Below are 15893 nucleotides of genomic sequence, written 5' to 3' on the forward strand. Positions count from 1 at the left end.
TCTTCAGGCCGCTTTCAGACTTGTTGTGTGTGGGCTTGTACTGGGTGGATATCACGCTCTTCTTTGCTACGCTCTTCTGACAGCTCGCTCTGTCTACTTCTGGTTTAGAAGTAACCACGGGTACCTCTAGCTGCTTGTGGTCTAAGCAAGTGGAGGTTACCTGAAAAAAAAGAACATAATAAGTATATAAGAACATATATACGGTCGAATTGAGAAACCTCCTGCTTTTTTGAAGTCGGCTAAAAAGATATTGATACCGTACCTTGTATTTTTGTATGACATTGAACCAGACAGCCTTAACAACATGCTACTGAACTGAAATGGTCTAAATGACTATATTAGGTAAATTAAACTTTGAAACTTTCTCAAGCCATTTGGTTACACCGTACACGGTGGACTATGATACGAGTAGTCAGTCATATAATTTATGACGATTTCGCAGCTCGTTATCAATCGTGGCCCCTATATAATTTAATTTGCCGCCTTGATTATGAAGCTGTCTATTGACAGCTTCATAATCAATTTATTTATTTATTTAATCATTTATTGTGCACAAGAAACATTTAAAAATAATATTTACACACAGTAAGACGACACAAAGGATCTGCTTATTTCTAATAGAAATCTCTTCCAGCAGCCCCACGGAGAGAGATTGGATTAGGATAGCAGATAGGACGTGCACAAATATAAATATAAAATATTGCATCAATATTATATACTTCTGACGATAGAAGTAACGAAATACTACTAATAATATAATAAGCAAATAAAATATTATGACAGTGACAAAAATAAATAAAATATAAGTATACCAAGTTCTACAATTATTACAACAACATACAATAAATAATAATATATAGTTATATAATTGTATAATAATATAGGTAAGTATAATAAAAAAATACTATAATTATGTAAGTATATACAGTGTGTAACAAAAATAAGTGATAATACTTTAGAGGGTATACGTGTTCCTTGTAGAGAGTTCACTGTGAAAGTAGCAGCGCTGAAAGACGAAAAAATTTTTTCATTTTTGTATGGGCAAGGGCCCGAGCGTCACGAGTTTCCCCATACAAAAGTGAAAAAAAATTTTGGTCTTTCAGCGCTGCTACTTTCACAGTGAACTCTCTACAAGGAACACGTACACACCCTAAAGTATTATCACTTATTTTTGTTACAGCCTGTATATAATAATGGTATTTAAATTGATTGAGATTCGAGGTAGTGCTCTTCATGCATCAATGTGCATGTACCTAAATACAACCTATAGTACATAAGTACAATCTAAATACAAAGTTGGTAATAGCACGTAATAGCTTATCATCTTTATAGCCCAAATTACGAGTACGTGTAAAGCTGCGCGTCCACCGGGTCGGAATCGGAGCGTTCCTGCGGTGCGGACGGAGCGTCGTTACTCGTTATTACTATACGTATATAATAAGTACTATAGAAATCAATACAAAGCAACAAATCCGACCGCTGCGTACGCTCTGATTCCGATCCGGTAGACGCGCACTTTATTCAATTAGTCCCCTGTGTCACTCACCAGCGGCGCTCTCGCGTATCTCGCGGCGCGACCGGCCAGCTCTCGCCGCAGCTGCCACGCCGCCTCCGCCGCGCGACGTCGCCGCCAGCCCGCCGCACCGCCGCCGGCGCTCTGCCACCTGACAGAGAACACAGATTTTTTTTTACTTTTTAATTGTTAAATTACTACTAGGGGGTATTACTACTAGGGGGGAGAGGCTTATGTGAATTAACAAGCCCTGATAATGTTAGGGGGAGGAACTGAATAAAATAAAAAAGGGGGGGGAGGGGCTATTTAACCTAGCTTTGCTCCCTATATCCCCCCCCATATACTAAATTTCATGAAAATCGTTGGAGCCGATTCCAAGATTCCAATTATATAACAAGAATTGCTCATTTAAAGATATAAGATTTAAATAGTGTAAATCTGATAAAGGTATTGTTTCGTTAGAATTAACTGATTTTTGTGTATCGCCTCTGGCTCGGCGGAAAAAGCCTATAGCAATAAAATAATGGATGGAGTGTAAATTTTGAAGTAGACAAGGACAAGATTAGTTCCATGCTCTGTTGTCGATAAGACAACACGAGTTACTATGCTTATAAGTGAGGTGCCTAAGCATAGTGAGCAGTGACCATCTTACCCAACTAACCCCACCTATCCTACCTTCCTATTTAAAAGTTATTACCGTATCAATATCTGCAGCAATCGCGCGTGCTGTCCAGTGTCGCGCAGCAGCAGCGCTGTCGCCCGCAGCGCCGGCAACGCGCCGCGAGTCCCGCGCAGCGACACGCGCAGCGCTGACGTGTACTGCTGTAGCGCTAGCGGCCATAGACCTGGAAATTAAAAGTAGCTAATAAGTTATATGCAAATCGCTATTAGTAGTAGTTTCTTTCCTTCTAATTTAAATCTAGAACACTTAAATTCCCATTTTGCTAATACACCACGAATCTTCGATGCTCACAAAAAGGCTCAAACCTTACACAATCTGACCACCTTACCTTCTCCCGATAATGCTCCTTTCTCCTTCAGAGAGCTGTCTACTACAGAAGTTAAAAGAGCTGTTATGTCAATCACATCCAGGGCTGTGGGCAGTGATTGCATAGGTCGAAACATGATTGTTCCCTTGTTAGACATTTTAGCTCCGGTCCTGGTCCATATCCTCAATTACTCACTTTCTACTGGTTCCTTTCCCTCCTCCTGGAAAAACGCTAATATAATTCCTCTCCCCAAAAAACGGAGTCCTAAAAGTTTCTCTGACTATCGTCCGATCTCTATTCTACCTTTCCTTTCTAAAATCTTAGAACGTTCTGTACAACATCAACTTCAGACCTTCCTTAACTTGCATAATTTATTAAACCCGCTACAATCTGGATTTCGTTTCGGACATAGTACCTCCACAGCCCTGGTGAAAATCACAGATGACATTCGTCTGGGGATGGATAGTCATCATTTAACTATACTCACGCTCTTAGACTTTAGCAATGCCTTCAACTCCGTAGATCACGATATACTATTACTTCTTCTCAGCTCACTCAACCTATCTCCTATCGTGCTCAACTGGTTCCGTAGTTTCCTTCAGGGTCGCCGGCAGCGTATCAAAATTGACAACACATCATCAACTTGGTGCGATATTTTCGCCGGTGTCCCTCAAGGCAGTGTCTTATCTCCTCTCTTGTTTTCAATTTTCATTAATTCTATTTCTCGCCATATTTCTTCTTCCTATCATTTATTTGCTGACGACTTACAGATCTATATCCATGTCCTACTTCTCTTACTATCCAACGGTATTGCTCAAACAAATGCTGATTTGAATGAAATTTTGAGGTGGAGCAATGCCTATGGCTTAGTCCTAAATCCTAACAAAACACAATGTATAATCATTGGCAGCCGACAGCTAATTGCGAAGGTGGACTGGAATACCTTGCCCAATATTGTCCTTGATGGGATTACCATTTCCTACGGCTCCTCAGTGCGTAATCTTGGAGTCTATTTTGACCGCACTCTCTCTTGGAATATCCAGATCCAACAACTCCGCAAAAAGATGAACGCTGCCACAGCTTCCCTTAGACGACTGAGCAACTTTTTGCCAATCGCAACAAAAATAAAACTTGCTACTACTTTACTTTTCCCTATTCTCGACTACGCTGATGTCTGCTACAGTGACATAAACGAAAATCTTCTTTCTTCCCTTCAATGCCTTCAAAACTTATGTATTCGTTTTATTTTTGGCCTTCGAAAGTTTGATCATGTTTCTAATTATCGATCTCAGCTCGAATGGCTCCCGATCAAGTTGCGTCGAAACTCTCACATACTTCACTTACTGTACAACATCCTTTTTAGTCCTTCTACTCCTAACTACCTCAAAGTAAAATTAAATTTCCTCGGTCATGACAATCCTATACTTCGCTCTGCAAACAAACTGACTCTTGCGTTTCCTTCTCACAATACTTCATTCTACGATTCTTCTTTCACCATCTCCGCTATTCGTCTCTGGAATTCCTTGCCCGATTTTATAAAAAAATCGGAATCAATTAACATCTTTAAGAAACGTTTGAAAGCACACTACCTAGATCAGGCTCAGTCCTTGTAAAACTCTTGGTGTTTTTTGTACAATTATTTTAATGTTCCTTTATTTTTTATAATGTAGGTTTTTAATGTAATGTAGGTAATTATATCAACATGTCTTTTTTAACCTTATTATATCTGTATAAATTTGTGTAGTTCATTTGGCTATTTTATTATGTGTAATATATTGTATTTAGTGTATGTGTATATATGTGTGTATATGTATGTATGTATGTGTGTATTTTTTTTTCTTTGTTTAAGTTTAGCACTTTAACATTATTTTCTGCCACCATATTTTGGTTGCCTGGAAGAAACCGCTGAAAGCGGTAAGGCCGCCTATTTGCTATGTTCCTTGTCTAATGTTGTTTTTGTTATTTTATATAGTTTATAATGCAAATAAAGAATTTATAAATAAATAAATAGTACTAAAAGTAAAAGGATTAGGAATTCACTTCTCGTAAGAAATCCGTTGTTGTATCAAAGAGATGTCAAAATATTTTTAAACTTAAATAAATCGTAGGGTAAAACTCAAAGTAACAAATAATATATTTTGAAATCTACGTAATCTAACGTTATCGAAATTCGAATGAAGTGCCTTGCTGAGCTGTAAAATTTTGCATACAAAATACTGTTTCGGCGATATGTCAAAATTGCTGCCAGTTGCAACTTACCTTTCCCTTTATACCAATCCCCATAAAGGAGATAGTGTTCCCAGTTCCCGGGTTCCAGCTGTAGCAGCTTGTCTAAAGTCTCTCTCTTCTCTCCTTCTGGCAGAACGTGAAGTATCTCTAAATGTGCCGCCACGAAGCCTGGCTCCAGGGTGATGCAGCGACGGAGCATCCTCAAAGAGTCTTCTGTACGATTCTTTTTCCTTAAAATAGACATTGATAATAATAATTATTAGTGCGAATAAAATATATTATGTGACTTATGCAGTATACTAGCTCCGATGTTTTGAAATGAAAATTAAAAAGTTTATAATTGTTTATTCAAACCCTAAGCTAATTTAATGAGCTAAATATACTCGGATTTTAATTTAAAGATACTTTACGAAATTACCTACTCATGCTTTTTAAACTATGTATCATAATATTATTTTCAAAACAAAAGGCTTTGTTTTCCTAAAGGCTCAGCCCTTCTTGTGTGCACAACTTGTTGTATGAGTTACTGAACTTGAATGACGTCAATTAAAGTACAAAGAAAGGGCTAAGTAATGAGGGCATTACACATAAAACAAATGAAACAATATCAATATTAAAATATTAAATAAATAGACACGGTTGAGACAATGATATGCAAATAGCACATTAATTTATATCTATATGATATAATAACAATAAAGTTATGTTTATCAAAAAAATAAATTAATGACCACAAAAGTAACAGGTTTTTTGTATCAAGGATGCTGCTGCTCTTATTATTATTGTGTGCACCATTCACACACGGCAAAGATTATTATAATATATAAGTATTACCCACACAGTCAATCTTTGGCGTGATATGTCAACTGATCTTGACACAATCCGACCAAATAACGTAGGTCCACCAATACTACTAAAACTATGAAACCTGGGTTTTCGCGGGTTTTAAAGAACCAGAAAAACCCGGGCTCGATGCCCTAGTACCCAAAGGGTAAACGGGATCCTATTACTGAGACTCCTCTGTCTTTCCGTGAGTTCCGTCTTTATTGCCGCTGATTGCCCCGAACATCACCGAGCGATCTCGCAGTTGTGCATTGTCCAGGGCCAGATTTATATGATATTTACCAACCTGTACAGCTTCGCGAGGTTATATCTGGCGTTGACGTGGTCGCGGTTGTGCGTCAGCGCCTGCAGGAAGTGGTGCTCGGCGCGCTCCGCCGGCAGCAGCGTGCCGAGATTGTTGTGAGCACTCGCGTAGGATGGCCACAGCCTGGAAAAGATGTAGTCAAAATCAAGACCAGCTGCCGCACCTATTTTGACGATATATTTTTATCCAACGGTATTAAATTAAATTTATGCAATTTAACTACATATAATCTTTCAAATAATATCATTAAGTTTTAATGATAGCGAAAAACTGCGGGAGGTATGATTCCGAACAATTTCCCAGAGCACTCCCCGTGATACAACCGATAGAGGATGCAGAGCGAAGCCACATCTCATGGCAGTCAACAATCCGAGCGGCCTCCCGTTGCATACGATCCAGAGGGATTAGTTAGTATTTTGGTGCCCCTGCCTAGAGACGAGAACAGTATTCCATGTGAGGCCGAATTCAGCTGTTCTCATCCAGTTGATGACGTTATTACAGTGCAGCATTTATATCACATACAAGCAGAGTCTACAGATATTAATAATAATCATCATCTTTTACCTGAGCGCCTCCCGGTAGTGTTTGATCGCGGTCTCTGGTTGGTCCACGTCTTTCAGGAAGTTAGCGAAGTTGTAGTGTAACTTCGCGTTGTGAGGTAGCACAGCCAGGTCCGCCCTGCAAGTTATTAATACATTACCAAAATACAGCTTATGGTCAAGTAATGAAAAGTACCGTTCAGTGTTCCGTTCAGTGTTATTTTACTTCTAACTCTTAATGACATACGAATAGGTGTGTTTTACAGACGCCCATAAGCGCCTATCCGGGCTCAAAAATTCCATTGGAAATACAGACGCCCACAATTTCATTTAAGTTTCATGCGATTAAAGGGGCATACAAGGAGGCTGATCGAATCAAGTCGAACTGATCGTAGGCTGATGAAATAGAACTCGTCACGCCGGCTCGTGCTGGCTTCTCACGGCGCGTAATACCACGAGCCGCACCGCGCCAGCTCGAGCCACGCGCCGTGTGAGCTGGCGCGGGCTGGCTCGGGCTCGTGAAAACTCGAGCGCGCTTGGGGTGGCGTGGCTTGTGATATTACGCGCCGTGAGTACGGGTAGCGCGGACTCGGCTGTTAACTCGTGCTCGTCTAAAATCGGCTTGGCACGGCGCAGTTCGTGATATTACGCGCCGTGAGAAGCCAGCATTAGACATTCCCGTGTGTGTGCCAAATCCACTCAGGTCAGCCTCTCATACTATACTTTACTATATCAGATACTTTTTCCAAATTCTTGATGCTTAAGCTACGGGATTAAAAAAACAACCTTAACAAAGTCTCCCTGGTCCTCCAGTCTCTATTCCTACAGTAGGTTCGTGCAGCGCTTGCGGCGACTAATATGGCCACGCTGAGCACCACCGCGCGCCGCATGCGCTTACGCCGCCAAAGCAGCTGGACTCCGTACGACGTGATGATAGCTGAGCCGATGCTAAAAACGTATAAAATGGTAGGGTTAAATCGGAAATATTATAAATAAAGATAAGTTCGCACTAGGCTATTCAACGCTGCAGCGGAGAGACACATCACGACGAAATATTCTTCGTATGAAATCGTATGAACCCGTAAGGCTGCGTTTCCTCCAGAGATGTGTTGCGAGGAATATGTTTTTAAGATTTAATAGCATCGCCGCGCTGAGCGATGTCATGGCAAGCTCACGTCAATGAAGCGATTCTATTGGTATTTGGTTCTCAAAAAACATAAAGTTAATATACCTAGCGGAATAGAGTAACAAAGGCCTGAGCAAGAGAGATGTCACTATCAGTAACACTACGTGGTAAAAAGAGACGTGTGATACATGACAGCAGCACTCTTTTTTTGACGTCCAGTCGGCACGTGCCGCACGTTGACAATTTAATCTCATAGAAATCATGTTCAATGATGCTTGTGTAAGTGTATACGTACACATATTTTTACACACAGATGAAACCAATTTCGGTTTCGTTTGACAGCTCGAAATTGTTGCTCTATTCCGCTAGGTATATTAACTTTATGTCAAAAACACATTCCTCGCAAAACATCTCCGGTGGAAACGCAGCCTATACGCGGCAGCGGTGCCACGCGACACAAAACGTCAAAACTATGGAAAGTAATGTGTCGCGTTGCTTCGCTTCAAAGTAGTTTCGATCAGTGCGGTCTGACATTAGTATAGTCAGTAAAGTCACGCTAGTAAATTGGGTGGTGCCTGCGGGCTCAGCATGGCCACAGTTATTTGAAATAATGAAAGCACTTTACATTTTAGGCGTTTACTTTGTCACTTCATCGCTTTGTCTATTCTACTGCAGAAAGAAACCCTTTGAAGGACATATTGATTCTAAGCGTACTTAAAAATATTTGTCAAGTGAAGCCACCATCCATTCCACAACAAGCCATCTGTTACTTTAAAGCTAAACTGATGCTTAATCTATCTATGTATTAATACGTGAGCCAAAAACTTTGTATCCCTTTTGTCGAAAAATGGGGAAACGTAGGTGAATGAAATTTTGCACAGTTATAGTTTATATGATGAAGGAGAGCATAAAGCTAATATTATTTTGAAATTATGCTTTTATCATACATTTTTTTCACAAATAAAACATTACACACACTACAACACATACGAATACATACGAATTATACTCTTTTATTTATGGTTGAAGTCTGTTGACAACAAGGTGACAAATTGAAAATGGATTATAGTTTTTTTTATTGAATCTTAGATACTAGACAATGCTTACGCGGGCATCCAGTCTGAGATCAGCTGAGTCTCAGAGACACGAGTTGAAAAAAATATAATAAAGTCAATTTTTTTTACAAAATATAAGTAGTAGTCCTAATGCCGTTGAAACTAAGGTCGAATTTCGACCATTGGGCGATCTCTAGTAAACATAAATAGAGCTTTATACAGTTACGCTTATAGTACACGGCTTGAGATGGTTGTAATACCTGGGTATATACAGCACTCTCTCGGCCACCACGAAGCCCACGGTAACTAGCATGTTGGAGGCGGGCAGGTACGGCACCACCAGCAACAGTAGACCTACCACCAGCGGCGAGTGGCGTTGGAACTGAAACATACAGATTTATTGTTAAAGAAAGTGTCATGTATTCCTATGTGTATTTTTTCATCCCCGTTACATAGTCAGGATCAATAAAGACGTTTATGAAAAACTTTGAGGACCACAAAAAACGTTTGCAAGTATTAAAATCACTATGCCTTTAACAAAACAAAGATAGGAGGACTTATTAAATCATTACTACCAAGAGTCATATAATAAAAAATATTCTGCATATTCTTTTTCCTTGCTCAACTTAGTACAGGTGATGCTGTATATACCGGCTCCCCTAATATTTCTCGGCAAAATGTCACTGAGAGTCGAAACGAACTTGTGTCTAAGGTGGAGAATTCATTGGAGAAGGTCTCTGAATGGGGTAGACGTAACTTAGTCCAATTCAACCCCACCAAGACACAAGTCTGCGCGTTCACCACTAAAAAGTCACCAATGGTCGTTTATCCTCGTTTCGAGGGCACATCTTTAACCATCTCCCCTAGCATTGAGATACTTGGCGTCAACATATCGAGCGAAGTCCAGTTCCGATATCATCTTGAGGGTAAGGCCAAATTAGCCTCGAAGAAGCTTGGTGTACTTAACAGAGCGAGACAGTACTTCAGTCCGGACCAACGCCTACAACTCTACAAGGCGCAGGGTCGGCCTCATATGGAACATTGTTCTCATCTCTGGGCAGGGGCGCCAAAATACCAACAGCTCCCTCTGGATCGTATCCAACGAAGGGCTGCTCGAATTGTTGACTGCCATAGTGTTTCAAACAGCTTGGACCCCCTGGAATTACGCCAAGATGTAGCTTCACTCTGCATCCTCTATCGGTTGTATCACGGGGAGTGCTCTGAGAAATTGTTCGGAATCATACCACCTGCAACTTTTCGCTATCGTCCCACGCGAAAAACATACCATCCTCATCACCTTGATGAGTGGCAGTCTTCCACAGTGCGTTTTTCGCGTAACTTTCTGCCGCGCACTGTAAAACTCTGGAATGAACTGTCACCAGCAGTATTTCCAGACCGATACGACCTGCAAACCTTCAAGAAAAGAGCGTATTCCCTCTTAAAAGGCCGGCAACGCACCTGCAGCTCTTCTGATGTTGCGAGTGTCCACGGGCGGCGGTAGTTGCTTACCATCAGGTGACTCGTTTGCTCGTTTGCCCCCTTATTTAATAAAAAAAAAAAAAACCTACTTCTAGATCTAGCCAGCATCTATATGACATCGCGACCAGAGCAATGATGGCAGCGCAGGTGAGAAGGTTGCGGGGGTCAGCACCGCTGGTGACCAGGGGTATGGAGCCCATCTGCCAGTCGTGGCTCAGCGTCCACGGGCAGATCAGCAGCCACCAGTTGAACGCAGCTAGGTAGCAGAATGTCATTAGCCTGGAAATGATAAACAAATCTCATGTAATTTAATCTTACATTCTAGATATAAAATTATAGACCTAAAAGGGGAGAAGCCTCATGAAACTAGCAATTGTTTTTGTAGAATTAGAGACAGACCTCCTAAGCATGGCAATTAAGATTTATTGTCGATGAATCTACGACCTTATTTACTTAGAAGCAGGATCTTTTATCCAAGGAACTATAGTTATTTCTTATTTACGAAGATCGGAAACAAAATATCTTAATCGCCACTGATATTTTTAGGTTTACCGTGTAAATTTTTATTAACTACCCTCACTATTTACAAAGCTATTACATAAAGTTATTAGCGAAGTGTTAAATATTTTGCGCAAATTTTAATATTATCTGTAACCCCGTATACGCAGTACGCTTGTCGTAAGAGTACCTGACAGTGAACGACGGGTGGAAGGCAGGAGGGTTGTCCTGAGGGGAGAAGCTGGGTAGAGACCCCTGCAGCAGCGCCAGTCGCAGCGCTCCGAGCAGCAGTAGACCAGCGGTGCAGCGCCACACGCGCCACCAGGTCGCTTTCCACCGGGATTTCACTGGCCACCTGGAAATAGCAGAAGAGGAGCTTCAACATGAGAAAGTGGTTAACGTAAAATTCAATTTAAGTGATTTCCAAGGAAAGCGAACTTCCAAGAAAAATTATCCTCTGTTAGTCTTAAGTCAGATGAGGGCTTGTTAGCCTTAAGGTTAACCCTCGCGTTAAATAGCTTTCAAAAGATGCTACATAATATAATATATTATTGTCATTCGACATTTAATGCAATTTTTGAACATTTAAAACCCCGTAACGCATAACATCCTCCACTCCGCAGCCCATGTGCGAGTGCAGATGCGCTATAAACTTCATAGTTCAAACTCCTACTCGGTGCACCTACTTGTTTATAATGCCCCAGCTGCGGTACACGTCAACGGCGAGGTTGAGCAGCAGCGCGGTGTAGCCCGTCTCCTTCACCAGCATCGACAGCGCCGCCAGACACACCGGCCACCACGCGCGCTGCCGGCTAGAACTGGATGCACCTACTTGTTGATAACGCCCCAGCTGCGGTACACGTCGACGGCGAGGTTGAGCAGCAGCGCGGTGTAGCCCGTCTCTTTCGCCAGCATCGACAGCGCCGCCAGACACACCGACCACCACACGCGTTGCCGGCTAGACCTGGAATTGTAATTACTAAAAAGGTAGGTAGTGCCCTAGCGCTTTGCTTGGCTCGTTTTGGCGGGGGCACTACCGTGCCTCCAGATTATATATTCAATACTAGCGGACCCAACAATTACTGTATTCATGTACGACTGTACGTATAAAGAGTAGAATCAGGGTATGCATGCGACTCCTAATATAACATACCATAGAACACAAGAAGATATAAGGAGATTTAGAATACATTATGTATACAGGGTGTAACAAAAATAAGTGATAATACTTTAGGGTATGTATGTGTTCTTTGTAGAGAGTTCACTGTGAAAGTGGCAGCGCTGAAAGACCAAACATTTTTTTCACTTTTGTATGGGGAAACTTGTGACGCTCGGGCCTTTGCCCATACAAAAGTGAAAAAAATTTTTCGTCTTTCAGAGCTGCTACTTTCACAGTGAACTCTCTACAAGGAACACGTACACACCCTAAAGTATTATCACTTATTTTTGTTACACACTGTATAGGTTGAGACTTTTTTTATGAGCAAGGGAAAGCCTTTATGGGTGCCCGGGTTGGGGATGTGCCTAAGTAAAACTGAAGCATCCCGGGGTATGTGGGACTGGCCAAGCGCCGAGCCTACCCGCCCACTATAAAACCATCTGCGATTTGCTGTCAGCCATATACGGAGGGATGTCTTGGATATATTAAAAACAGGACTCCCTCCACAACCGGCGCGGCCGGTCTACCTCAAAAGGGACCGGACTTCCACCAAAGTAAGGTAACGCTTCGGCAAAATGAAGCGTTCCCCTCGGCGCTGGGACTAGGCAAGTGAGGGAGGTTCCCATCCTCAAACTAGGTTTAAGCCTACAATAAGCTGCTTTATTGAAATTTAAATTATAATATTAATGAATAATGATTAATTACCAATATTAATTAAATTAATTGCATTACTTAAATACTCCTATAATTATATAAGGAATTGATCCGTATATTTGGGAGCTACATGCAAAACCGGAGTCCTTCATGTGCGTTCTTCCGTGAAATACGCTATGGAGTGGTCGGAACGCTAATTAATTATTTACACATGAAAATTTAACTTAACTAGCTGTTTAAAGCAATAACTAGCTACGGCATAATATCGTAGATAGTTATCAAGTAGAATATGGCTCATTCATACTTCCACTAATATTATAAATACGAAAGTGTGTCTGTCTGTTTCTTATCTATTTACGCCTGAACCGCCGAACCGATTTTGTTGAAATTTGGTTTGAATATAGTACATACTTTGTACCCCAAATTTGTGGGTATGAAGATGGATTTTTTTGAGTTCCCAGCATTGTTCTCATAGAAAAAGTTGTTCATTTTGACGGTTTCATTTGATGGTTTCAAGGATACCGGTGTTTACACAAACACACTGTACTTTGTGTCCCAAAAGAATTACCATCCATCCATCCAGAAAAAATAAGTGTTACGTGATAAACGAATTTGAGGGTACGTCTAGTTCTTATATAAACGTTGTTCACATCAAGAGATCAACACGTAACTCAAACAAACTTGTCTAGTTCCTCGCACCGAAATGCGATAATGTTCTGTTGACGAATACGGGGGTGAGGCGGGGAAAGGAGTCGAGCGGGGGTAACTTCGTTAGAAGCGTTTGCCAAATTCCCTCATTCGGACTTTATATTGTCGGATTCTAGGACACCCAAAAAGTTTTTATATTTGGAAGCTTATCCTCTTTCGTTGTGTTTAGGTAGAATTTCTACCAAATGTGTTAATGTAATTGCCATAACATTAAGTTTACTTAGTTAAAAAGAAAAAAAAAAAGAAAAATCTTTATTATAAATTTAGTAAGGTGAGCATTTCAATCCTCCAAACTAGGCGCAGCCTGTCTTATGGAGGAATTTCTTGGATTACAACAAATATTGGTTGCGGCTTACAACTTACAAATAAACAACAATGAGGAAATGAAATTATAACTACAAATTTTAAACAAAACAACAAAAATAATCTTCTCTTCATTTCTATAAGTACATCACAAAATAAACTTAGAATATTTTTATAAATGTACTAGCTGTCCCGGCAAACGTATTATTTCATTGAAGTGACTAAATAAGTATGTCACCATGGCAACGTCCATCGCTATCCCGTCGCACAAACAATGGTCGCCGTCAATCTCGAGCTGTTATAATTTACTATTATTTATTCAACAAATGCACTTATCAGTATAAAAAGTAGCCAGTAGCCGATTCTCAGACCTACTGAATATGCATATAAAATTTGGTTAAAATCAGTAAAGCCGTTTCGGAGGAGTACGCGGCCTAACATTGTGACACGAGAATTTTATATATAAGATTGTGTGTGTGTGTGATTTGATTTGATTTTCATACATTATACTGATATTTAATAAAAAAAAAATTATATATAAATTACTATCTACATAACAACGTTTAGTTGTTTTAAAATGAGTGTTATTTTCTGACTAATAAGCCTAAATGCATTACTAAGAAGTGAGATTAGTTTTCGAAGTAACAGTTTACATTGCTACGAGACGAAGCGATGCGATGCATTTTTGATAACTCGTTCAAAACTAAACTTTATTTACATCTCAAGAAGATACACATTGAATTGAGAGACTTGTCGCCGGTTTTGGGCTGTCTGTTCCAAACTTGAATGGATTATTAGCATCAGTAGGATTTCAGACTTATAATAGTAGTAGTAGTATTTATAGTAATAAATGTAACTTTTGCACCACGCTACCGTCTACTAAGTTGGTACACGTAAACTTTCCTCGGTAGAAACTACCTTTTCAAATAATAAATAAACATTTACTTACCCATGGTACAGCAGCAGAGAAGAGAGGAAGAACACACACGCTATGACATCGGCCCGCCCCACTACGCCTGCCACCTGAAAAAGAAGAAAAAAAAAGATGAAAATACTAAGAAAAAAAAATAATAGAAAGTTGGTATTAGCGGGCCCCTTGACGATCAATTTTATTGCCCAATATTACGTACTGTGCAATATAACGCCTCCGTGGTCTAGTGGTATAGAGCGCGGCTCTTGACACGGAGGTCGTGGGTTCGATTCCCGCGTTGGAAACATGTTATTTCCAAGTTTGGTTAGGACGATGCAGGCTGATCACCTGATTGTCTGACAAGTAAGATGATCCATGCATCGGATGGGCATGTAAAAAGTCGGTCCTGCGCCTGATCTCTCGCCAGTCGTGTCGGTCTTCCGTCCCACTGGGTTATGAGAGTAAAGGAACAGAGAGTGCTCTTGTGTACTGCGCACACACTTGGGCACTATAAAATGACTCCTGCCGCCTGCGTAGCTGGCCTGGTTTCAATCAAACCGGCCACCATCACCGAAACCGGTGTGGGAGCTATTATTATTATTATTAAAATTAACTGTGCAATATTATTGACGGTTTAGGGTGAATATTGAACATTGCCGCAGCTTTCAATCTTATTTTAAAATAAATTGTGCCATCAAAGAAATTGATTCATAGGCAGTTGACGGACCTACGTCAATTGGTCGGATTATGTCAATTCAATGTTAGCTGTGTTCGGTCGGATGGGTTTGACATAACGTGACCAAATTACGCAGGTCGGCTATCTGCCTATGAATCAACTTCTCTGATAGTACAATAAAGTATGGTACCAATGGTACTTAACATGTAAATGGTAACATTTACATGTTAAGTATTTTACCTATAATATTAATATTCTGCATAGCAAATCAACCCAGCAAGATATCTTTAAGACAATAATCGCAAAATATTTTTGTAGCAGCTCCAACATCATTCGAGTAAGGCTGTCGTTGTGTTGATGGATCGTTAATCACCTACGCTATCGCTAATAGCGAGTCGCGGTTAAAAACACTTCAACTCTGAACTGTTCCATATTTCAGGCACTCGCAGTTTACCATTTGACGTTCTCATAGTAATTTGACGAGGCGCCACGAAACTTTTTTTAAATGAGCCATACAAAAGTAAACTTTATTAACTTTAAAAGAACACTTTGAGTTTATCGAATTCCCGCCCGTGATGTTCGGCTACCTAATCCAATTTCTAATGGCTCAATTAAAAAAACATCGCATCGCCTATTGCGACGTAAACCTTGCAATGTGAACCGACCTTACTTTAACGTTTAAACATTCGATAAAAGGTTTAAAGGTATAGGTTCGATAAGAATCTGGCAATACAGGTTTAAAAAAAAACTGTGAATATCATCTGTTGGGGCTGTTAGCCGTGTTAGATAGTTTATTTTCAGCTTAAAGGTTTATCAGCAACCACGTGCTATACGCGCCGCATTTTAGAATTCGTTGTTCATTGTTGTTGAAATGATGTGAAACCTCCGCACCGTACGTGCTGCATTTC

General features: G+C 40.5%; 1 protein-coding gene across 1 annotated transcript; it reads right to left on the minus strand.

Annotated features, from left to right (window-relative positions):
• Positions 1 to 2206: 2206 nt before the first annotated feature.
• On the minus strand, positions 2207 to 14414 carry LOC121729099 (protein O-mannosyl-transferase TMTC1-like). Its single transcript, XM_042117487.1, has 10 exons — positions 14349 to 14414; positions 11408 to 11539; positions 10766 to 10930; positions 10167 to 10356; positions 8859 to 8980; positions 7204 to 7365; positions 6443 to 6556; positions 5861 to 6001; positions 4762 to 4961; positions 2207 to 2358 (listed from the first exon to the last, which is right to left on the minus strand). The coding sequence occupies exons 2-10, from the start codon at positions 11488 to 11490 to the stop codon at positions 2207 to 2209; spliced, it is 1329 nt and encodes a 442-aa protein (XP_041973421.1). The 5' UTR covers positions 11491 to 11539; positions 14349 to 14414.
• Positions 14415 to 15893: the final 1479 nt, after the last annotated feature.

This window comes from Aricia agestis, chromosome 7 (assembly GCF_905147365.1).
Source record: "Aricia agestis chromosome 7, ilAriAges1.1, whole genome shotgun sequence".
In the NCBI taxonomy this organism is placed as follows: Eukaryota; Metazoa; Arthropoda; class Insecta; order Lepidoptera; family Lycaenidae; genus Aricia; species Aricia agestis.

Excerpts from the sequence above, each read along its gene's own strand:
- LOC121729099 (XM_042117487.1), bottom strand. The coding sequence starts at position 11,490 with ATGCTGGCGAAAGAGACGGGCTACACCGCGCTGCTGCTCAACCTCGCC. Across the intron at positions 6,002-6,442 it reads CACTACCGGGAGGCGCTCAG|GCTGTGGCCATCCTACGCGA; the intron begins GTAAAAGATGAT and ends CATCTTTTCCAG. Across the intron at positions 4,962-5,860 it reads AACCTCGCGAAGCTGTACAG|GAAAAAGAATCGTACAGAAG; the intron begins GTTGGTAAATAT and ends GTCTATTTTAAG.